Source organism: Sinohyriopsis cumingii, chromosome 14, assembly GCF_028554795.1.
Source record: "Sinohyriopsis cumingii isolate HCF-2022 chromosome 14, ASM2855479v2, whole genome shotgun sequence".
NCBI classification, from domain to species: Eukaryota; Metazoa; Mollusca; class Bivalvia; order Unionida; family Unionidae; genus Sinohyriopsis; species Sinohyriopsis cumingii.
Genome location: NC_142974.1, coordinates 67,726,090 through 67,751,948, shown reverse-complemented (window position 1 = coordinate 67,751,948; position 25,859 = coordinate 67,726,090). Strand labels below are relative to the sequence as shown.

The 25,859-nt window shown below is 34.7% G+C and overlaps 1 protein-coding gene across 2 annotated transcripts in view; it reads right to left on the bottom strand.

Annotated features, from left to right (window-relative positions):
• Nucleotides 1-5,280: 5,280 nt before the first annotated feature.
• The window catches only part of LOC149784058 (uncharacterized), an 80,633-nt gene continuing 60,054 nt past the window's right edge, over nucleotides 5,281-25,859 (bottom strand). Inside the window, exons 16-23 of one of the 2 annotated variants that reach the window (XM_089932155.1) lie at nucleotides 22,268-22,410; nucleotides 21,692-21,881; nucleotides 21,269-21,388; nucleotides 19,080-19,234; nucleotides 18,094-18,216; nucleotides 17,396-17,519; nucleotides 10,108-10,201; nucleotides 5,281-8,528 (exon numbers count right to left, since the gene is read on the bottom strand). In XM_089932155.1, coding sequence (XP_089788281.1) covers nucleotides 8,396-8,528; nucleotides 10,108-10,201; nucleotides 17,396-17,519; nucleotides 18,094-18,216; nucleotides 19,080-19,234; nucleotides 21,269-21,388; nucleotides 21,692-21,881; nucleotides 22,268-22,410 — 1,082 coding nt within the window. In that variant the 3' untranslated portion in view covers nucleotides 5,281-8,395. The remainder of the gene's footprint in view (nucleotides 8,529-10,107; nucleotides 10,202-17,395; nucleotides 17,520-18,093; nucleotides 18,217-19,079; nucleotides 19,235-21,268; nucleotides 21,389-21,691; nucleotides 21,882-22,267; nucleotides 22,411-25,859) is intronic. The other variant, XM_089932156.1, reaches the window with a different exon arrangement.

Sequence of the window (25,859 nt, the reverse complement as noted above, 5' to 3'; positions counted from 1 at the left end):
AATATAATAAATAATATGGATTTATATTGTGTGAAATGCAGGGCGCGTACTCCCACAACAACTATAAAAACAAAAAACAAACGACAAGCATTTACACGTAAGTGTGAACGATGTGGTAAATTTTTAAAAATGTATTCCTGATCCAAACAGTATTTTCAAAAAATGGGAGGTGATATTGCCGCCAAGTTAACAAAGTTACCAGGAGCTCCATGGATGAAATACCCAGGAGAAAAACATCTTCCAGGATATAACTATTGAGGTCCTGGTACTCGACTTGATATAAATTCCATAAAAAATAAATCTTTTAAAGAATCATTAGCTAATTGGTTGGTGAGATCTGCGATGAAAGGTAATTTTGTACTAGGAGCCGGCAATCAACCGACTATTATTATAATGGAGACGATTTATTATAGCCCAAGAGGATATTGAAACGGTAGAGCAGTGATTAGTAAACTCGCCGGAGCAGCAGGTGTCGATTGTTCGACTGCTGAAAAATGGTTAGCACGACAGGCAATATGGCAACTTTAACTACCATCACCTACACAATTCATCATGCAAATTTCAATGTTAGCGTGACAAATGAAGTTCATCAGGTTGATATTTTATGTTTACCACATGATGCTATTAAAATTGGAAGACGTCAATTAGCATACAAATACGCGCTAACTGTCGTTGATGTTGCAAGTAGATACAAGGAAACAGAGCCGCTATCAACAAAGACAGCAATTGCAATAGCTTCTGCGTTTGAACAAATTTATCGACGTGGTAGTCTACGATGGTCACACTGCTACAAGTTGATCCTGGCAGAGAATTTCAGGGTGCAGTAACATCGTTGATGAAGCAACACTACGACGAGGACATACTGTAATTCATCGTGATCAGGCAATTGTTGAACGATTTAATAGAACACTTGCTGATCGGTTATTTATATATCAATACACGAAAAAGATAATTCAAGACAAAAGATCTGGTGAATGGGTTGCAAGATTACCAAGTGTGATAGCTGTATTAAATAATGAAGTAACACGAACAATCAATATGAAACCTATTAATGCAATCACAAAAAACATATACAAGTACAACGACGTGATTTTTCAGCACAACCAGTGCTGGGTAATGTTACTCTACGATATTTATATGAACCTGCTGAAAAAGACCGACTGATCCTATCTGGAGTATTACCACACACAAAATTTCCAGCGTGGTTGCATCTACTGGTAGGCCCGCAAATCTACAGATTAGATTCAACTTCTCTTCAACGTGGATTTACGCGTGAACAATTACAAGTAATTCCTACGGATACACAATTACCACCATGATCACTTAACTAGCACCTCTACGCCGGTTACACTCAAGACAGGTCCGTATCACACTTTCCCGTGTATGACCAAGACTACTATCTTTTCTATCTACGGTAAATTGTTTTGGATCATTACTCGAGTACTGCCACAACATTACTGTATTACAGCTCGAACGATGATTATTCTGCTGCTTCTTCAATGCTATGACAAATTCAACATCTAGAATCAAATTCTCGTTTGTTTTGTTTTGTCACTTTGTTTATAACCAGCTATTTGTTTTTAAAACTATATCAGTATCAATAACATCCTTGATGGTTTCTGTAGTGTCTATATAATTCTGATATATTCTTCTGACTCGAGACACTGCGAGATAAACTACGTTTGCACATTCGACATGATCATCGACGATCCAAACAACTGTATCAAAAATAGTTAACCCCTGAGATGAGTGAACTGTCATTGCGTATCCCAGTGTCCACGGTAATTTATCAGCGCGTAGCATATCCTCAGCAACACTGACCTCAAATGCGACAGCTTCATTTAGTACGAGATCCTGTTTCTCAGTCTGTCCTGGTATTTCAATGTCGATATTCTGTCATCGTGTATCAGCTGGTCTATAAAACAATGGTACACGTACATCTGAAAACTTTTCTTTATGCAACTGAAATTACCGCTGTTGAAATGTATCATGAACTATCTTTCTATTTGCCACTATTAAATCATTTGGTGTCATTTGCAGCAAATCGTTCATATAAGTTTCTGAAATTATTTTAAGTATTATTTCACACTGAATTATATTTGGTTGTAGTCCGATTAATTTCTTAAACTCCTTTAATTCTACATCAAGAGATCTATGATAATCAGTTATCTCCTCGTAATAATCTACTAAATTATGATTTCTATGGGCAAGTACAACAAAGGGACTATAATTGTGCAAATTGCATGTATGTTATGCAAGGTGAATAACGAGTAAAAGTACTGTATCCAGTACACATAGAAAGCATTTATAATAAACTTTCAAAGTGATCATAAAATGTGAGAGTACACTGGCCAATTACTCGTTTTCCATATACAAGCTGTTTTCCTTTTATGAATTGAATATATGTCTTAGAAGTTAATATTTAACGATGATAGCTTTTGGTGTAATATACACAGAAAAATAGCTGTGATTTTAACGAGCAACAAAATTCAGAAAGGTAGTTTCGTAGTGCATGCCTGCTACTGGCAGATAGTTGATTTCAAAATCCAGATTTGTTTACAAACAGTCGATGTTCAGTGCAGGTGAAAAAGATATCAGAGCATAACAGTATGTCCTCTCTACAGATGGGTATGCTAACTCCTACCACCTTTCGTATGATTTTAACTTTCCAACTTTGCTTGTTTTTCTTTAAAATGTCTTCTATTATAGTGGAGTCCTTATTTTCATTCCCCAAATGGTGTATTTTGTCCTTTGATATGGCTGATTTATTTTAATGCGTGCGGTTGTGTGCGAGTGTGTGTGTGTGTGTTTTGCCTGAAACTATTGACAATCACCTTATTCAGATCTTATCGACATGTTAAGAATTTCAAATAATAATTGATCTTTTTTATGTTACGTCTTTAGGCTCGAATAAACAGTAACATAAGAAAGAGTGAAAACAACAAGCTTTGAAAAATAGAATAATTTATTTTCCTGGAAAAGTGCTGTAAAATTGAAAAATAATGAATTTAAGGTTTTAAGAATCAAATCCAAAAATACTCCAAGAATAATCCACGAATAAAATTTTTGAAGTCCTAATAACAAAATGTTCTAATGATTTCAAGTTCGAGTTCCGACGAAGAATCCAAGACAGAAGAAGATGACGTATGTTGTAATCTGTAGTGTTGAAGTCTACAGTTCCTTGTAGAAACAAGAAATATCACTCCGGTTTTGGAAATATGAATAGCGTAGAGATGTAATAGTCTCTAACTAAAAAGAAGTTTTAGTCTATGTGCTCAAAGGAGGTAACTTAGTTTGTGGCAAAGTACTTAAAATAGAGCCAATATAGCATTATTCTGGATGAAATATGTTTCTTTTAGCTGGTTTGAATGATTAATACATTTCATTCTGGGTCGCTTTATCTACGTAATCGGGCCGTAGAGAGCGAACACGGTCCCGGGGGTAAGAAACACCCGGGCCTATCCTAGTTCTTGTTTAAACAAAATTTTTCTTATATAAAATTAAAAAGTGTCGTTTGAGCATGGCCTCTTACGGGCCTGGGCCCCGGGGATAAATTCACCGGTTGTCACCTCCCCCACCCCTTGTCGGCTCTGTACGTAATTAATAGGCAACTGCTATATAGTCGAACGAGTCAGTAGCAAACACTATGTTTTGATTCTAACTTTCACTCACACATACTGCCTCTGATATAATAAGCCAGGAAAGTATATTATATTGTGTCCTTTGACAATCACTATTATACCAACTCTGTAGGTTGTCTCTGGCAAATCGATGATGTCAAAATCAGAAGAACCTTTTAAACTTTTAATCGGTACGTCTAGTTTTAGAGGTTCTATTGCATTATTTATATTGCAATGTACTCAATTATCGCTTGATAATTCTTTTTGTGCAATGAAAAAATGACATAAATGTTAATTAAATGTGTTTCCGCCTGTGATATCTATTACTATGCAATGGCACCAAGTGTGAGAAATCTTTTATTTTTATATAGTAATGTTGTATATCATTATATTAATTGGGTCCGTTTTTAACATGCCAGCATGCCGTTCTTTTATATCTCAGTTATTCTTACTGAATTGATAGTTTGTTAGTCGCGCTACTGTTTACGTTGCCTATGGGACGTTTCAATCATGCAAGGGATTCCACATTTTATGTATTTCCTTTCAATCGGTCATACATAATTATTTTTTTCGGTCTCTGGTGTTTGTATTTGACAGTGTGCAACTTTATCACCGGAGCATAGAAATAGCAGTCATTAACCAACTTTGTTTTCATTTAAACGGTCTTGTTTCGGTTTATAACCCATTCATTCAAATATATATACTAAATATTTCTCCTGGTGGTTGATAATATTTTATGCGCAATGCGAAATAGCGAATTCTGTCAAACATCTGTCTGGTACTTTCGTTTATTTCCTGACATAATTTGAACGCATATTGCCTACTTAATGTTAGTTACATTATCTATTTCACGTTTGCTTAGTACCACGACAGGGGGCCCAGAGTGGCCAAATGGTCTAAAGCGCTCACCGTTCTGGATCACTCCCATCTCACCTCTGTCTGTGTGGGTTCGAGTCCAAGGCTCGGCTAGCGTGGGTATGTGGGAAAGCCTGTCAGTAGCTTCTCGTGGGTCGGTGGTTCTTCTCTGGGTTTTCCAGGGTTCTTCCTCCAAGTTATACTGGCCGCCATGTATAGCCTATCTTGTACTGAAAAATGGCGTTAAACCCTAGAACAACAACAAGTACCACGACTATATATTTAAAAGTTGTGTTCACTACTACAAAAATTCTAAACGCATGGCTCTTTATCCAGGGTAGGTCTCTTCCTAAATGAAATCTTTAAGGTTTGCTATACTTTTAATAGCTACCTTCGATATCTTTTGAATAGAAGACCTCCTTCAAATTTATTCAGTGTCATTTAAGTTCTCATGCAAATCTTGTGCTGCCACCTTAAATGTATACTACTTACCATTTCTGTACAAAGGATCTCTAATTCTTTTTGCTATGATATTATTAAAATTATATCAATTATTTTCTAGCTGGAATGCATACTACCAGAGACATTTCTTACTGCAAATCTCGAATGTTTTCTATTTTATGCAAATATTAAAAATCTTCACAAAACGTGTATTGATATAGTGAGGTATCCTACGGGCCAGGAACATGTCCCCCGGCATGTAGAGAAGTAATAATCGCATTCAAATATGCTTCCATGGGGTCGAGTGTGATTGCGTTCCCATTACTCTTTCAGGAAGTGGCTAAAAAAAGAGTCCAAGAGGAAACAGAGCTAGATATATTTAATGAAAGCAAATTAAGACATGCAATCAATTCAACAATATTTTCTTACTTACTGTTCTTTGTTCCTAATTCCATAACTGATAGATGCCTGAAGCAAACGTTCTCAATGGCAATGACAAACAGATATTGTGCCATTCATTTACGTTGCACCGTACCAAGCATGACTTACAACAATGGTCAACAAGGAAGATGATGTAAGTACTTTAGACCTCATACATATCAGATTTGCTGCATAGAAATATATTGTAATGGACATAAATAATAATAAAAATTCAAAAGTTGAAACAAAATGCACACATTTTATTTCCTTGGGTTAAATGGGGCAGAACTTATTTATCTTAATACATTTTAGATCATCAGATCCGACAACTTAGGCCCTATCGAAAATTTACAATTAATTCAGAAACGAAACAATTTCGAGATTTTCAGACTTTTCAACATTAACTAATTAGACATAAGTAATATATTTTCTATAAAACGTCTACCCGAGTCTCCATTTTGAATTCAAACTTTTTATGCACTTAAGTTCTCGTTCTTACAAACTTCAAATGAACAATAATCAGCCTATATTTATAATTTTTCTTTGTTCTGTATGTCACGTGCTTTACCAGTTATGCCACAAGAGATGCAAGCATATGGTGCGAAACATGCCGAAAATGTCGATCTGAAAATCTCACTAGCTGAGTCCAGGAAAATCGGTCCAGTTACTAGAACAATACACAACTGGTCATATATGCTTTACCTGTATAGTAACAATTGTTGTTGAATTCGATATACTCACAGCAATACTAATGTGATGGTGAATTTCCTTTCGGTGTACATTTTCTACATAATATCCACCTCAATTCGAGACTGTGTAGAATGCACAGATTTTAGTGCGATAGAAACAGGGCTAATCAGAAATGAACGCAGATATCTGAATTGGTAATAGAACGTTATCCAAGGCAGTTCATAAAATTGAAATCGCATTTTGTCATAAAGAAAGAAAATCATCATATGTACAACATTGAAGTTTACTTGTCAATAGACTGAATAAATACTAAACGAAATAATTACATATAATACATAAAAGGTTTTTAAATGTATTCAACGTGAAATGGTCTGCATGATTCAGATTATATTACTCACATCATGATAAATTGGATGTCTTTCTTGTCACATTGAGTTGTATATGTATGTATCAGGGTTTTAAATAATATCTTTATGTTTGTTGTAGTACCTTTACATCTCAGGAATTGGGGATATCAGGTTACTGCTCCATGAAACGCGTGATATATGTTAAGTATACAGCAAAGTGTTTAAATTTTACAATACCTGCAAAGTAGCTACTTGACAAGAATTGAAAGTGTTTGATGTTTCAATAGTTGTGCCCTCCGACAGCTTTAGTATGGTCTAAAGAAAGAGCACCAGGGACAATCTACGAAATTTTAATCTGTTACTTGATAGTTGAAAGAAGCAGATGTCAAAAGTGAAAGAATTTCATATATACGTTATAGCTACATTGCACTAATTAGTAAGTTCAATTGTGCTTTTACCATAAGGACTCTATTTAACACTTCAAGTGATCTTTAATTCAGCCTAATCAATTTCAATATTGCAAAGGCAATGTACTCTGGAAACGAGATGCTCGAAGTGCAAAATATTTATTAAGGCTCGTTATTTTTGACTGAAAAGCAGATATATTAATATGGTTTTATTATGTAACATTTTACACTGCCACTGTAAAACGACCTAGGTCTGTCTTTGTGAATACTGTTTTCATTATATGTTTCAAGCATACAAAACTCACTTGGCCTTGCGAAGGTTGAAACGAGTCGTATACCAAGCACATATTGGATATCGATTACGGGCAACGTTTGCTCCCAGATCTGTTCAATACAACTTAAACATGTAAAAAGGACACAAAACCAGTTACAGGAAATCAAAATTAACATTGCACATGATGGGTGTATGGTTGTTGTTATCGAATTTAAGTCTTTAAGTACAACATCCTGTGAAGGATTTGTATCCTATTAAATATAGTCGGCAAATTGCGACAGGAATCCACTATATGTCACTTTAAAGGTGAGGCAACTCTGGACTACATGTTTTGCAAGCAACGCAAAATTTAATCAGTCATTCAAGCAAGTCATAATTCCTACTGTTTTGCTTATAGACGTGTAGTTTCGTTAAATACTTTTAATAAATGTTATAATTTAAAAAGACATGAAATGCTTTCAGAAAATGTTAGGCAGCATTCTGATAGGTACAGTTTTAATCGTTTTTGTTTTATTCTATCATTTTGATTGTTAGATGTATTCTCTACTAAAATTAGCCCTGAATATATAAATAAAAATATGTCCTGTTTATGCTCTTTAAGGATGGCAGGAAGGACGACTTCACCGTGCTTGCTAGATTGCATGATAAAGCTCCAAATAGAGTTAGATCTCTTTGATCCTGAACATTCACGTGAAGTAGCATTCATATTATTGAGGTGTTAAGTGTCTGACTCGTTCATATGATTAGGTACAAGGCTGAAAACTTATTTTGACTCATTCATATGATTAGCTACAAGGCTGAAAACTTATTTTGACTCATTCATATGATTAGGTACAATGCTGAAAACTTGTTTTGATTCATTCATATGATTACTGATACTTATATGTCAAGTTAAATGTATTAGTAGTACATAATACAATTTATCAACGTTTGCAGTACCTTGAAGTATGTGTTCTATGATGGTAACCTAGAAAATGTACTGGTATAGTACCTAAATTGTTTGAACTGTTTAAATGGAACTACTTGTATATCATAATCTGTTTTATTATTCATTGTTCACAATACCTAATAATTACACAGAATACGACCATCGATTACAGGATCACAAAATAATACAAAGGTTGTATGATACACTTGACATTACTGTACCAACCTAACGTACAGATACCTAGGTAATAAAATAGTTTCAGAATATATATTTAAGCTAATATTTGAAATGAACATAAGATTGCAGGCATAAAAGAAATCTCATTGGTATTAAATATAACCTTAATGAAAAATCAACTTGTTAAGCATCGTATTAACTAGAAAATAATGGTACTGAAAATGACTTGATATTCATTAGCGTTTATAGTAGTAAAAGTCACCTCCGGCAGGCTGGGTGAACAACTGTCCAAGCTCCTCCTTCATTTCAGTGAATGTTGGTCTTTTGTCTGGGGATTTAGTCCAGGTTCTCTGCATCAAACCATACCACCTATCAGGAAATAAAAGAATATCTGATATCTGCAATGATGGCTGAGAATGATTAACACCTTGTTCACAACAAAATAACTTCTGCATTGGAACATGTACCTTGGCTTGTAGTTGAAAGCGTATATTATAAAGGAAGGGATCAATATACCAGAATAATTAAATGTCTAAAACAATTTAGTACAGAATATATGACAGTTACACATGAATAAGAATCAATCATATAGTAAGTAATAAAATGGCAATTAATAAAAATTAAATAATATTTTGGATGCTTCATTAACGTAATCCCCCCCCCCTCTCTCTCTCTCTCTCTCTCTCTCACACACACACACACACACACACACACACACCCAACACCCACACACACAACCAGAAATAATAAGGACAAAGGTGATAATAATGTTATTTTATATAATAACAATAAGACCGTTGTAGAAGAAGCTTTGTCATATTCATATTTTACAATAAAGATAATTCTTTATAATGGAGCGTCAATGATAATATTTTGATGGGATTTATTTATGTTTATGTTATGATACAGACAAGACAAGTAATACGTGGTAGCGATTAGATTGATTATTAGAGAAATGATGTAAATATACAGCATACAAAACTAATATCGACGCCACCTCCATACTACGAGTAAGTCTTGTTTTTTTGTTGTTGTTGTTGTAACCTTGCAGAAAGATTGTAACTGATTATAGATTATCAATTAATGCAGTATCCTAACATATATTATTAACGAACGGAGTATCACAGCATCGATTATCAATTACCAGAACATAGTAGACACCGCTAATGGTCAAAATTACCTCTAGTTTCTGTTTCCACTAAGCAACAACACATGTACTACAACAATCTGTTGTTACTGTGCTCTCGCTCTCTCTTTCTCTCTCTCTCTCTCTTCATTACTAATGACACTTTCTCTGACAATAATGGTGATGGTGATTACAAAATTGGTGAATATTAGGATGGTGATCTGAAATCATCATTAATGTATGATTTCACTACAGTAGTATGCATTTCACAAGCACGAAGCTGTATAAAAAAATAATGTGAATACAAATGTTGAAAGAAAAGGAATACAATAAAAGTGTGACAATTTGTATATGTATATGCATCATAAGGGTATAATACTATTATCTCTCACTACATCATGGCATTAACTGTAATTGTATATACTATTATCTCTCACTTACAGCATGGCATTAACTGTGTTTGTATATACTATGATCTCTCACAGCATAGCATTAACTGTGATTGTATATACTATTATCTCTCACTTACAGCATGGCATTAACTGTGATTGTATATACTATTATATCTCACTTACAGCATGGCATTACCTGTGATTGCATATACTATTATCTCTCACTTACAGCATGGCATTAACTGTGATTGTATATAATATTATCTCTCACTTACAGCATAGCATTAACTGTGGTTGTATAATAAGTTTAAAAGTAGTCTATAATTTTTATCGTATTCAATTTATGAATCTAATGACATCGAAACTGACTTATTCATTACAGCTTGATTATTATGATATATCCCAACCCAGAGGTTTATATAAAACGTACGTGTTATCGCATAGTTCTGGTTTTGGAAGACGTTCTCCTTTTATCAGTCTTGTGGGTAGGTCACGGCTCTTGATATTAAGATATGGAGTCTGACCTGTATGAATAGAGATATAATAAGCTATAATTACGGACAAGCAGAGGAGAGAAAAGTCAATGGTCTTGAAATACTTTAGACAGATGTTTAGATTGACATGGGCATGCATAGATATAAAATAGATGTACTAACACACGTACATACATAAAAACAAAATATAGATATATTGTTCGATTGCCTTGTCTAAGATTAAGATGGTTTCCATCTACGTTACATCACGGAAATAAGACTTTAAATTTGGACTTTATATTAATTGAGATGTATGGAGGAGTGAATTGAGCTCTATATCAGCAAACGAGGCATTTAACCGAAATAGATTGTGTCACTCGAATCATTTCATTTTTATGACCTAATATGGTATGGCGATGTAATCATTGGTCAAACAAAACGTGGTCTTTCAGTATTGGTACTGATTTTTATGACGAAACGGATTATATTAAAGTTCTACCAAAGCTTGATGCGAAGATAAAAACATTACTGATCCAGTAATCTTTGACTGCTGATGCATTGTACGTCATTTTACAAGGTAATTGTAACACGTTTCTTCAAGTCGAGAGTCATTTGGCAATAAGAGCTGTGTATGATTTTATAACAAGATACTCATCGACATGATACGAGAGTTTTTGTAACTCCAGCTAATTTTGGCGTTATGTTATCGCCACTTAATTTCTTTGTGATATTCATTATATCACTAGATACAAAGAAGCAAGTTTTCGTTACTATATTTACCGAAGTTTATAATTTCTGAATTAAAATGGTAAACATGATATACGAATACTGAGGTGTTCGGCTGTTTCACTTACATCACTAATAGATTCGTGGGTAATTACTATAATTGACTCGATCTTTATCAGATACGTTTATCACTTGCATAAACAAAAGACACTCCGAGCAAAAGATAAATGTATCATTTTGAATGTTTGAATCACTTTGCGCAGGGCCGTCTTAACAACATTGTAGGCTCTGGGTAAAGCAATGTACTGGAGCCCCCTACCGGCCCTACCCACCAACAGGAATTCCGCTAGATGTAACTTTTTTAAAAAATTGGGAAATGTGCTTCCCACTGCACTTTTAAAGCAAATTAAATTGCCAAAAGATCTTTCAATATTCATTAACAATATGGGCAACATGATGCCTCTAGAAGCGTAAGGCCCTGGGCAACTGACCAGTGTGCCCATGCCTTAAGACGGCACTGACTTTGCGTATGGTAGACTGAAACTTTCAATAGGAGCATTACCTCATATTATAAAGAAAGTGTTGGCACCGATACAAATCCCTGTTGCTCTTCTCAGATTCATCGAACTTGTAAGTTTATACTTTTGTGTGCGTCTGTGCGCATGTATGAGAGAGAGAGAGAGCACTTATATGGATATGTATATATATATATATATATATATATATATATATATATATATAAGTACTGCAAGTGCTAGGAAACGTGTAGTCGCACATTACCGAACATGTGATTCATTTGTAGCAACCAATGAATAAAGAAATGTGCTTTTTTGCCCACAAACGTTATATTACTTCAGTGTTTGTTATTATCATAATTAATATGTATCACGTGATTTCAAGTAAATATGACGAAACATGTTGCTTGTTACCCATGACAAATCACACTTTCCGTCCTAGACAAATCTGTTCGTCCAACTTTGTGAAATGTGATCACTAAAAAAGGTTGACGGCATAGTAAGTGATGCAAATTAACTTTCACACAAATCGTAGTTATTTTAATATATGGATCCCTTTTCTATGTAAAGAGCGTGTATATTTCGCAATTCCTACTTCATTACTTTGTCGCTGACATTTACAGGATTAAGAACAGTTGATCCTATTCTCCGAGTTTGTGTTTGAAGGAAAAACGATTAAAAAAGTAGAGAATTTTATGAATACATATTTATTTTGATTATTATTTGTATTAAAGATAAGTGTCGGTGCTAATATTTAGTAAATTCAGAAATACAGAACTATAGTCGTATTCATCCCAACAATTGTCACCAGCAAAATGTGCCTGAATAACGTTACTGAAGGAGAAAGGGAGCTAATTTTGATTGCATCCAAGTACCAATATAGAACTAACCAAAGGTTTTCCTATAACAGTTAGGTTTCGGTCTACATATGGATTATATTAATAGCAAGACCTTTGAGAGTTGTTACAATATCTCAGAATATATTTCGGATAAATTACAATGTTTAAGACCGGATGTTCCATTGGATTACACTTAGATATTTTTAATGTAGAATTGTAAACATGAAAATTTGTTATATAAAAAAGAAACAATCCACATATCCTACAAGCTGCAAATAAGGTAATAATTTCAATACCTGATATAATCAGTTAGTAGTGAGGGTGAATGAGAGAATCGGAGTACGTTGACGATATCAGAACTCACTTTATTCTTCCACTCCAACTAAGATTTTATTACTAACCATAGTGTAACTAGTGTGATGGTATAATAGTTACCTGAGTTCAGTAATAATCATACAAAAAGAAGCATGTGGTTGGATTATTTGGAATTGTTGCCCTAATAACAAAAACAGCATCTGTCACTCATCTTACAACAGTCTTAGGAATTGTAAAGTATTGTAAACAGAGAAAAATTTCAATAACTTTAAAATGACATGTATCCTCGGATACACAATACATACTTGGATTGTATCCACATAATCGATTGGATTGTATCCACATGCTCGATTGGATTGTAATCATATAGTTCTTTCGGTGATTTTTCACTATCATACACAACAGAAAACAAACAACGCAATTTCTTCTTGGTTGATGGTATATGATGCCAGTCGCACATTCTAATAATGTACATGCAAAAAACATACAAACAAACAAAATAAAGCAAAAGGAAAAGGAATAAACAAACAAAACGATATAGTACACTGTTAATATTAATATTGTACTGACTACGGTATCTTACGGTATGCGGTGATCAAACATTGCCAAGCAATGTACTGCCACCCAGAGCCTCTCGTGGGAACTCATTCGCGCAAATACAAAACAAACATCAGCTATGTTCAGTCATGCACAAAAATGCATTAAAGGACGTTTAAGGTAAATGTTCATGTTTTAGTGCATTCAGTAATCATCATGCATTATACGGTAAATTCTGCCAATAGCTTGCGCACGAAAATCTCATATCTTGACTTCCGGTTTAAATATAACAACATCAAGTGACGAACGGTTTAATATAAAGGCTTCACCTAAATATAACATTATTTTGGAGCATGGTTTCAAGAAAGGTGTTGGATTTATGTTCCAGTTCATTCTCATGTTCTCCATTGGATACTCTGGAATTAAGTCTTGTACTGAGTAACCATGCGTGTGAAAAACTGTTTACGGAGGAATTCATGTACTGTTCCGTATAAGCCGTCACCAGATAGGCACAACAATTTAACTTTCAGCTGATTCGGGGTGAAATACAAGTATAAGCATCGTGGATAAAAATTCGCCGTCTCAAATATCGACTAAATTTCTAAAGTCTACGTTGAGAATCAGACGGCTGTATATTAAGAATCAGAAGCCCATATCATATTAATTGCATCTTGCGTCTAAACTACTGAAAAGAATAGTTATCTTATTCTTTCATGCGTAACATGTACATATTAACAATTTTTAGACATGATTCAGAAATGGAATTTCCATGAAACTACACAGTAAGCATAGTTTTCTTAATTAACTGTCCAAAATATAATAAGCATTGGAATTTAATCAATCAGTACAATCCATTCAGTTCATTAGAAGAGGTGATGGAATCAGTTTTCTTCCTTTTAGATGAGAACTTGAATGGTGAAACAAAATTTCTTCCATTATGTAAATCTGAATTTAGAACTGAATATGTATTTCACGTAACATGATAGTAGACATTACCAAACTGATTTCGAGACATTCTGTGATATCAGAACATTACAATACTAAAAAATTAAAGAGAAGACCTAAAACAATTAAATGTTTCACCTACCGGAAGCTGAGGTCCAGACTGGGTAGTCCGTTTATTAAAATAATACATTCACTTTGAGCGACATTTCAATGTAACATTAATATAGTTACCCACTTTTGTTGACATTAAGTTAATACATAAATAGGCAAGCGAGACAGCCAGCTGCAGTGAAAAACAAACTGCAACATAATATGTTGCAACGAAAGCTTCAAATGCAGGCGACAAATAGCAAGGTACTTCAAGGTACATTTACGTCAAGCAAATCAATATTAGCAGTAGTCTAAAATAAGATTATTCATGACGTATGCAATATAGATATATTATCAGTGATTATGGAAAGGAGAAACATTTAAGGTGTTGTAACACGGCAATATGCCACCTCGTGCGCATGCGAAATCGGTTCCTTAACGACATCGTCATTTATTAACTAAATCATTCTCAAATAGTTGTTTAAAACCAAAAATACACCTTTGTTCTGATTTTCTTGTATCAGAGCTACTAACAAAAAAGAACTATATACAGCAAAATTTGGTATTAGTTATGTCTTTCTAAATGCAAACAATGTTTTTGTTAAATTGTTCTCATCCGACTTAGATACCTCTGGCTATGTTATTTTATCTCTTACCCATGTAATAAAATTGGAATAGCAGCAAAGACACTTATATTACATATGCATAAGATATATTAGTTTGTACTCATACAACCAATGCGGAGCCGAGACATACCCTATTTGGGTACATGTGTTTCACTGAACTACAATACTAAACTACAGTCGACAAATTCATGAACAATGAACATAATACCTAGAATTACTTCAAATTGACCACCTTTTAGTTAATATCTGTTTTTCTTTGTGGATAAAGGCTCAAACCAGACATTGTTTACATTTACAAGGTCAAAAGGAACACAATGATAAAGAGTCTCGTTATAATTTTTTTATTGCAACATAGCATCCTGAAGTTAGTTTGTTTCAGTCTATTGCATTATAAATTGGATATATTTGATTATGTCCGGATGCAACTCAGATTATAACATGACTCTGGATAAGGTAGGTTATGCCTGGGGCTACTCGCTTTGTAACATTATCTTAGACATTGAGTACAGTAGGTTACGTCTGTGTGCTGCTAACATTATACTACTATTTTAGACATTGGATATAATAGGCTAAATCTGGGCGTTACTCACATTATAAGGTAGTTATCTGCGATCATTTACTATTGGGACGAAGTATCGTATTTCACGAAATGTACAAGGACACACTATTTCAAGAACTCATAATTATGTCATAAATTTTATTTGATGTTTCAAAATAAGCATAGGATTGCTTTTACATCAAGGTTATTTGATATTTCACTTGCATTTCTTTCACATACATTCAGTACATATGGACAGATCGTTGAAAGAGACAATATGTCAAATTTTCAACAATTTGCAAAAACACACACACACACACACACACACACATATATATATATATATATATATATATATATATATATATATATATATATATATATATATATATATATATATATATATATACATATACATATATATAATTGCTTTTTGGAATAAAATGTCTTTCGAGGAAATGTACAGATTTTAAACATAACTTTTTCACATTATAAACCAGAGAAGAAAATAACAACATGAATATCCTGTACCATTTTTCATCATGTAATGCGTGGAATTGAACCAATCTTTTTAATTCACGAATATTCGCTCGTTACAAACAGAGAAACGTTATTGACTGTATATAAAGATGCAAATACATTATCAACATACTGCAATGACCAATGCAGGTGAATAATTGATTATAATAACTTAATAATTCTGCTTTGGTAAACGCTATCAATCTTAAGAATTTATATAATTTAGGAAATGAAACAACTATAATATCAAAATATACTATTTTATTATGGAGACAGTACGATCCATCTTTTAGTTCTTAGAGAAGATAAAGGTAGTCAGTAGTGAAGATATTCAACAGTGTCAAACATATATAACGTATATCCTTGCATATATTTGTCTATAAGCAATATCGAACTGCAAATAATGCACAACCGTTCGCAGGAGGAATTAACTAGGCTATAGATTCTTTAAAAAAAACAGTTTTGCTATGCATGGTCGGAACATTAGTTTTCTCTGATACTCGGCCTAAATTAATAGTTAGTTGTGCGAGTAGCGGAGTGCGTAACAGGCAGAATACAAATAAAGGGAACCTGGCAGAGTATATTTCTTTTGGGTGCTTGACTATTGTCCGTGACTGAGGGTCGAGTAGATTTGGTATACCTTACTGTTATCATTTTTGAATTAGTTATTTACTTATATTTGAGTTCATGGTCTAGCATTGTGTACAATTTGGAATATTTTGGAATCGAACCTTAGAAGAGCATCATGGTCATGTTATTTTTGTATAGGTTTTTTTCATAAAACGTTTTTCAACAAAATTAGTTATTCATATAATAAGATCAGTCTATTACATAACAAAACCATATCAATATATCATAAGATCAGTCTATTACATAATAAAACCATATCAATATATCATAAGACCAGTCTGTTACATAATAAAACAATATCAATATATCATAAGATCAGTCTATTACATAATAAAACCATATCAATATATCATGAAATCAGTCTATGGAATCATTTTCAGCTGTTTCCGTATATAATCTGAGAGAAGTCGTTTATTAAAAGTTATTCATTATAATTACAACGTGCTCATTGATTCTTTAGACAAAATCACCATTTGGGGATTATTTTGAATTCATTCAAATACATTCTAGATTACACCATTGTTATACAACAAAGATGTTCACACATAAACCTATTCAAGACAATTTGTACATTAGCCCATTAAATATTGGAATTCATTCAGAACATTCGATATTTATGGACTTGTGATATAACTTTAAGGATTAGTAGAATTTAATTCACAATACTGTAATTTCATCTCAAATATTTTACTGATTAATTTTGATAAATAAATTTATTGATTTTACGAAGCTCGTTTGTTTCTCATATTTCTCTTACTTAGTCTAAGACCGTAGAGTCGTAACAATACATAAGGTATGTGACAGAGTAGGAGAGTCAAGCATGTAATGAAACCGATTCGTTCGATGCTACAGAGGTTATTAAGTAAACAGATTTATATAATGTTGTACGATGTCATGCGTTTTGTTTGTTCCTTTATTTCTGTTCTGACTTATGTATCTTGGGAAAAACGAGATATAAGACTTACCGAGACTGAATATCTCCCACAGAACGACACCATAGGACCACACATCGCTCTTCTCGTTAGCACCGGCAGTGCTGTCCATACACTCCGGTGCCATCCATTTTATTGGAATCCTCTCCTGTAATAACTAAATAAATAAATAAATAAATAAATAAATAAATGGTGATCATGATGACATACCAGCAGTGGGAAAGGAAGAAGCCAAACGAGTCTTATGTGATCCTGTTATATATAAATCTTTTTAGCTCTCCAACAACAGTAAGACGTATATAATCTGGTACTATGAAGCTAATGAGTGATAATATAAATTACATTGTATAATCAGTAATATATATATATATATATATATATATATATATATATATATATATATATATATATATATATATATATATATATATATATATAAAGAGAGAGAGAGAGAGGGAGAATTTCTATCGTTTGAAATATGTGGAAAAGGCACTGAAATACTTTAATAAATTAGGCAGGGGATTCTTTGGAAAGACAAGAGTGGGCTAAATTAGTGAAAATCGATCAACGAGAAAAGATGTGATAAAGAAAAGCATCATGGCAAAAGGTGAAGAGCGTATATATATATATATATATATATATATATATATATATATATATATATATATATATATATATATATATATATATATATTGCTTCCTTTCTTTGTATCTGCTAAGAAAATACCGACCTTCTTTCCTGACTCGTTATCACTATCATTCAGTTCAAAATTCTGAGGTCCGAACCCGGAAATTTTCACTTCATTTAAGAAGTTCAAGAGAATGTTTCTAGCAGCAAGTCGACGGTGAACAATCTGGGAAAGTTAAGTTTATAAAATAGAATCTCAAATCAAGCACTGTGCAAGAGAAGAGACGCCTAGGCATTTGTTTAGATTATGGGATGAAACCTTGAGTAATGAAATAATTCACATTTTCTTACGGATAAAGAACAATGAATACGGATTGATTACGGATTGCATGTAAAGACTTCAGCATAGAAAACTTCTTGTAAGACCGTTGCGAGACCAACTGATGAAGAAACTGTACATTACAAAGATTTCATTTTATTGTATTTATTTATTTACTGAGCTTCGCGTGAAGATATTTTATTAATTTTTGTATGTCATGATGGTGGTGCTGTTTATCAACCTACTGTTAAGTGAAAAGGAGAAGCTGTTATGATCTTCACTGTGGGCTATAGACCCGATCAGCCCTCCCACATGTCGTAAAAGGCGACTAATTAAGGCAACCTTTCTTCACTGGGATATGTCCAGTAATGATGTTCCAGCTGAAAGGGTCTTTGATTTTTTGGTAAGAAATTTACGCCATCTTGGGTTTATATTTGATTTCTATGCATTTTTACCTGGCATTACACACCAGTTGCTATACATACATGCATGCATACTTACTTTGATCTTCCTTGTAAAAAAACATTCTGAAGTTGTCGAAGTACTATGACTTGTCAAGTGATAAAATAGGGACGAACTATATCCAAGGAAACTGCGAACAATATGTTCATGTATTTAAGTAAAGCACATTTATGACATTAATTCACTGAGCTGATGTTTATTAGATGTTTGCGATGGTGCCATTTTCGCATACATTACGTACGAACAGAGATGTAAGACAAAAGATTATGGAAACGATCCGTATAGCCTGACATTAATAATATACCAACCTTTCTGGAAACAAGGAATTCCATTCCTTTACAGGTATCCAATCCAAAGCGGTATAGGTTCTCCTGCAATTCCATGGTTACGTTATTTCTTTGGCTTTCCAGGTAATCTCTTAGGCTTCCATTTTCACAATACTCGTATATCATGAATGGACCAACTTGGAAAAGGTAGAACATAGTCATTTCATATAGTATTATCGTGATTACGTCGAAGAAACAAAATATAAAATAAACATACGATTCAGGAACTCTAATGAAACTCTGCTGCTTGATTTGTTATACTTGTATTTAACGACCCGTACATATCAGGGACATTCGCAACGAACATGAAAAGAATTTTCAACCCATTTTTCTTCTCCTTACAAGATTATTACTGATGCTGATGGTACAGATAAAGAAGACGAAGCTACTATGCAGTTACCAGTTTATTAAATAAAGATTACATGGAAAGACTTGAAGTGTTTTGTTAATCAGGATATTCGATCGACTCAGACTAATATTTATCATGAAAAGGCTATAAACAAGTGTCCAAAGTTCAGATCCTTCATTCAAGATAGGCATCATTCATATTGAGCAATAGCGATGAGGTGGTATCGAGTCTGTTGCGTAATATATATATATATATATATATATATATATATATATATATATATATATATATATATATATATATATATATATATATGTGTGTGTGTGTGTGTGTGTGTGTGTGTGTGTGTGTGTGTGTGTGTGTATACACTGGGATCACCGTGTCTTCGTGTCTAAGTTCAGTAGGCAATTCATTCCACGTTGCTCGGCCCTGGTATGCAAAGAAACTTGGTCCATATGACTTTGTTTTCATAGTGAGAATACTGAGTATACGATTGTCAGAAGAGGAGCGTAATTATCTTGCTGGTGTGTACACATCGGTGAGGTCGGATAGGTATGTTGGACAAGAGTTCGTCAATGAAACGTAGCACAGAGAACTTTTTGAAGTTTCTGGAGCAGATATTGAGATGAACCAGATAAAATTGAGTTACAAGAGTCCAGTCTTGAAAGTACTAATGAACACACAAGTGTTTTAGTGGCATCAATAAAAGATATTTGCGAATTGAGCTGATGCGTCTCAGCTCAAGATATGCAGCCTTGCATATGTTCATGACATGTTGGTGCAATGTGAGAGTACTGTCCAGAGTAACACCTAGGTTTCGTACTGATTGTGTAAAGTTAATATTGGTATTGCTGATAATAATATTTTGAGGTAAAGGATGTGAATGAGAAAGTCTTTGTGTTGTGATCAGAATGGCCTCAGGTTTATCACCATTCAGCTGCAGCTTGTTACATGTCATCCATGATTTCATATCAGAAATGCACCTCTCTACACCTTGGTAGGTAGCATCAACTTCAATTGGGTGGCTAGATTTGTATATCTGGGTGTCATCAGCGTACAATTGGTGAGACACTGGATGATGATTTATGGTCTTGAGAGCGGCTGAGTGTATAGAATGAAGATAACAGGTCCAAGAACAGACCCCTGTGGAACACAACAAAGTTCAATTGGACTGGAGTGTATTCCATTTGTAGTCACAATTTGTGTCCTGTTGACCAGGTAGGACTTGAAGCACAGTAAGGCTGTATCATGAATGCCAAATACATGCTGCAGACGGTGAAGTAATATATCATGGTATATTGTGTCAAATGCCGCAGACAAATCAAGGAGGATGAGGACTATAATCTTTCCGCTATCTAAAGCAGTGAGAATGTCATTAATTACTTTTAGAAGAGTAATTTCAGTACTGTGGCAAAGGCGATATGCAGATTGTACATTGATAAAACGACTGTTTGAATTCAGATGAGATACAAGCTGAGATAGAACAACCTTATATACGAAGGATTCTGTTGCCGTGATGTTCAACCATATACATTTAAACAAGTACACGTATGTTTAACAAAGTTTTATCTGATTTAAAAATATTTTCAAACATTCCTTCCACAGCTAATGGTAATAAAACGCAACATATTTTGTCATAATCATTGTACATTTTTAAAATTAATTGTACTCCGAAGGAAACTTTATGTAGTTTGTTTGCCTGACATGCATGCATGCACGTCCATTAATATGTAGTCGTGACAATTTTTAATACACAACCTTTACAACAATTAGAGTAATGCTTATACTTCTCCTGGATAAATTTAACGATTTGGTAACTTACTGTCATCGTCGTCTACAACGGCCCCAACAAACCGTAGAACATTTGGATGATTTACAAGCTGAGTGCCGCTAAAATTAATTTTTGCCATCATCAGTTCCTTGTCTCTGTTAGTGTAGCCCTCTGTTGAAGAGAATTTGAAACAAATATTTTGTTTTAATTTCAAACTTCCATACGAATTGAAAAAGCATATAATTAATGATTTGCAAGTATTTCTGCTGTCATTATATTTTCTAATGCTATCATTAGGTTTGGCACAAAACCAACTTTAAAAAAAAATAACAACGTTGGAGCACGACTGTACACTGAACAAATTATAATATCAAATAAGGAATATCTAACTCTGAGAGAGAGAGAGAGAGAGAGAGAGACAGAGACAGAGAGAGACAGACAGAGAGAGGTAGACAGAGGGAGAAAATTAATAACCCTTCAGGCACATGGCGACAGCACTTTCTTGATTCCTTGCGTCATAAGACACGGACACTTTGAATATGTTGGCAAAATGACCACTCTTCAGAAGACTTTCGAGAGTGACGTTATTTCGACTCATGTGCCAAGACTGGCGTTCATCAAAAGTCATTCCACCGTAAATGTACATCTTGTCCTCATCACTTTTCTGTAGAAGAAAACCAAAATTACTGTTTTGTGTCATTAATATCGCATATACATTGTAATATGTAAATTCTGAATTACTTATTTTTGTTCTTTTCGCATATTATGCAAAATTACATACTGAGCGATGACTAATTTGAAGAGGTCAATATATGTCAATATGACGTTATAAGAACCGTGTCACCGGTGCATGCTTTGCATATTAGATAAACTCAAAGCACAGAAGTTGCTCATAAAACTCACAACACGCAGTATGTGTTAAAAACTCTTACATCTTTAAATGCGACCGTACTTTAGTTTGCGAGTCAGATTCACATCCATCGCCTGAATAAATAAATTACACAATCCTACGCAATGAAAAATATTTCACATCAACAGAAATTTACTCACGGCATATGCATTCTTTGAACGTCTCCTGATCGTGTTTCTGATTCGGACAGTCATTGGACGTAAGCGTTCTCTGACAGGCTCAAGCTTTCCCCTTCTAATCAAGACTATTATTATTATGACCAAAGCAATGATGATTGCAGCAGCTGCAGTTGAAATAAAAGCATTATTGTTATATAATCGAACATCAAAAGATAACAGTTTTGAAGCCCACGGGAGTTTGCTGTTGTTTCTGATTTTGTTCAGTTTTGGAGGTTGTAGAGGAGCAAATGCTTTGCAGGATGTAACATGTCATTTCAATAACGCCAATAATTCGAGATAAAGATGTTCGAGTGATCGAGTTTATATTGCATTCATTTCTGTTTCTAACATTTGTCTTCAGTATAGTCAGCAACCTTTACCTTAAGTTCACTAACACGAAGTGTACGTTCGATCGTGCGAAGCAGAAATATACAGAAAGTATATGTTGATTGCACTAAATCGCTTGATCCTTATGTTGTGTGTTTCTGATCTCTATATTGTGTCTTTCTATGTTATAACAAATTACTGCTATACAAAAGCTTTAATGCAGAATGACAGAGGTATATAATTGAATATAAACACACACACACACACACACACACACACACACAAACACTCAAACACACACATATATATAATGTATGAATGTATGTATGTAACGGGACCTGAACAAACCGACACCAGCTCTCACACACCAGCAGCTTGATCAACACGTTGTGCTCTCAGTCCCAAAATAGGGCAGAACAAGCTTAAAGGTAAGAAGTCGATGTGCACAAGAAGTCAGTCGCTAGGCAAACGGTGAATAATATTAAGCTGGTTGTACATAATGTGTACTTATTAGTATAATTATCATTTTACCTATTATTACGCTTATTGTATACTTATTATTATATGCATGTAGATAAGAGACTGGAATAGAAAGTGGAACGTGCATCATATTCACCAATATATTGTCAGAGATATTGTTGTAAATGGAAAATGCTATAGAGTAAAAACTAATAAAAAAAATTGCGAGTAAAAGATAAACAGTTTTTTTTGTGCTGAAGTTTGAACTTGCCCGCTTTAAATAAAGATGTGATATATGTTTGAGCATTTATCCACTCTAGTACTTTACAATTTGATGTGCAAGTAGCAGTAATTGGGGATTCTGGCTCATTTTCATCAGTGTGTGATGAAGGAATGAGCAGGAGAGCCTCTATGAAACTACACTACTTGGTTATGGGGGGTTCTGGCTCACATGTGATTGATGGGGGTTCTGGCTCACTTTTTTTCTTTGATGGATTATCCTGTTTACATGAGCCTGGCTCACGTTTTCCTGATGGTGTTTCTGGCTCACCTTTTTCGTCGATGGATTATCCTGTTTACATGAGCCTGGCTCACGTTTTCCTGATGGGGTTTCTGACTCACTCTTTTAGAGTTGTGCTTTTGTAATAGAATGTCTCTTCTGTGTTATCCTTGGATTATAGATAGGTTGGGACTTAGTAAGGAGAGTCAGGACCCAGAGTTTGAATTAAGTGAGGAGGAGTCTCAGGAGTGGTTAAAGCGTGCGAAAGAGTTGATAGCGTACGGATTTGAATTATGTGCCTGAGATGATATTTTTTGAAGAGAGAGATGAGGAGGAAAATGACTGGAGAGGCGTAGTGAAAGTAATCAGCGCCCAGTGCAGTGATACAATCAGCAGTATTACATCAAAAAGAAATTGAAGCGTTTTCATTTCAGAGTCTCAACGAAATGACTTTCATTATTGGCTGAATAAGGTGACTGGAGTTCAGTTGGCGGATCGTGCGAAATTGATAAAAATTGAGGATGTGTTCAAGTGTATCTTTGAGAAGATGGGTCTTCATGAGCATACCTCAAAATGTAGGACACTCTATGGGAAGAGTTTGGGTTAGGAGTACGATACGATTATTTCGGAGGTGCTATCCTAGTCGAGGAAGCGATGTGAATCCATGGGTTGAATTGTTCAGGATAGCCAAACCACTTGACGAGTGATTTATTCCCTTTGGTAGACATGACTTTGTCAGCTCTGAAGACGTCCTGGCTTGTTGGTTCTGTAATTCCTGCTCATAGAAAGACCCTTGGATGGTTTTGCCTGAGGAACTTTTGAGGGTGTAAGTAATGGGTATGGGTTTTCGAACGGCATCGACGACGAAGACTTCTTCGGTCTAGTTAGAGTGTATCTTTTTACGAACGTGGATTTTTGTCTGTTGATTCTGACGTGATCCTCAAATTTGAATTTGGATCGAAAAATAAGGCCTCTACAACCTTCTGTTTTTGATCTTTGGAAGTGGATTCCGCTAGAGTCATTCGAATGCTTCGAAGGCAGGTATGACTGTAGTAGTCGACGAGATCTGGTGGGAAATCTAAACATCGGTTGGTATTAGCGTTGGTTAATTTCTTCAACATGAGATGTTTGAAAGTTCTGTTAAACGGTTTGACGACGGAAGATTTGAGGGAATTATGAGTGCTGTACAAGATAATATTTTGTGAGCCACTCTGAGACTGTTTTGTTATAAAATTCACTTCGGTGATCCACCAAGAGTTTATTTGGTTTTCGTGGACCTATGCTTTTATTCAGCGGTTCCACGATGGAGTGTTCCATTTTTGTTTTTGAGAAGATTGACCCAAGCGTGTTTACTAAAGACATCGATGGCGGTCATGAGAAAATGGAAAATATCCTTGTACGCGTTGTAATCTATCATATCAACGAGATCTGCTGACCATATCTCGTCTGCGTCTACAGCGATGACTCTGCTTCGTGGAAAATGCATGTGTGCGGTTTATGCAGTTCTTCTGTGAGCAATGTCATGGCCGGATGTTCTGATACGCCAATGCCCAACTTATGTTTAGTGAAAATGATGCCAGGCACGGGAACTCGATCTATCTGTTCTCTGAAATGTATAGGCTTTAGTGCCTTTAAGTCCCTCAGCATTATTCAATCGCATCCCGCTTTATCGTTGGTATGATCTGGGTGACAGATATCGTGATGCATCACGATGGCATCAACACCGTTGTAGGGTTCCTGGTCTGGTAGTGGCTATTCGTGTTTATCCATTTGTTATTCTAAAGCATTCCACGGCCCTGTGTATTTAAGTCCTGGTAACGTCCATCCACCATGAGGTCGGGGAAGTTTTCGATGAAAGCATGGATATCCATGGATCCTCTGAGAGAATTTGTCGATGTCCACATCCTTTACAGTCTCCCACGTACATATTTCTTTATACGCGAAGATCTTTGCAGCTTGTATCGAGATCGCAGTGTCTGCAATGGTGCATGTTGTATACAAAATTATGACACTTTACCGACGATGATGTGTGCTTTTTAGACCCACAACCAGCACATCTCGATTTGATCGTGCGGCGATGATTTTGGGTGACCACCTCGACGAGGACTATTCTCTCCATTTTGGATTTACACTTGAGGCACCACGAGTCCATAACTGTTATATGAGGAATGGATATTATTGTAGACCTAAGACGATCCCGACGAGAGAGTGTCCTTGATGCCTTTGATGGATATAATCGACTCAGTACTATCCACAGATGCTATCGTCGTTGTAGTTACATCGAATTAT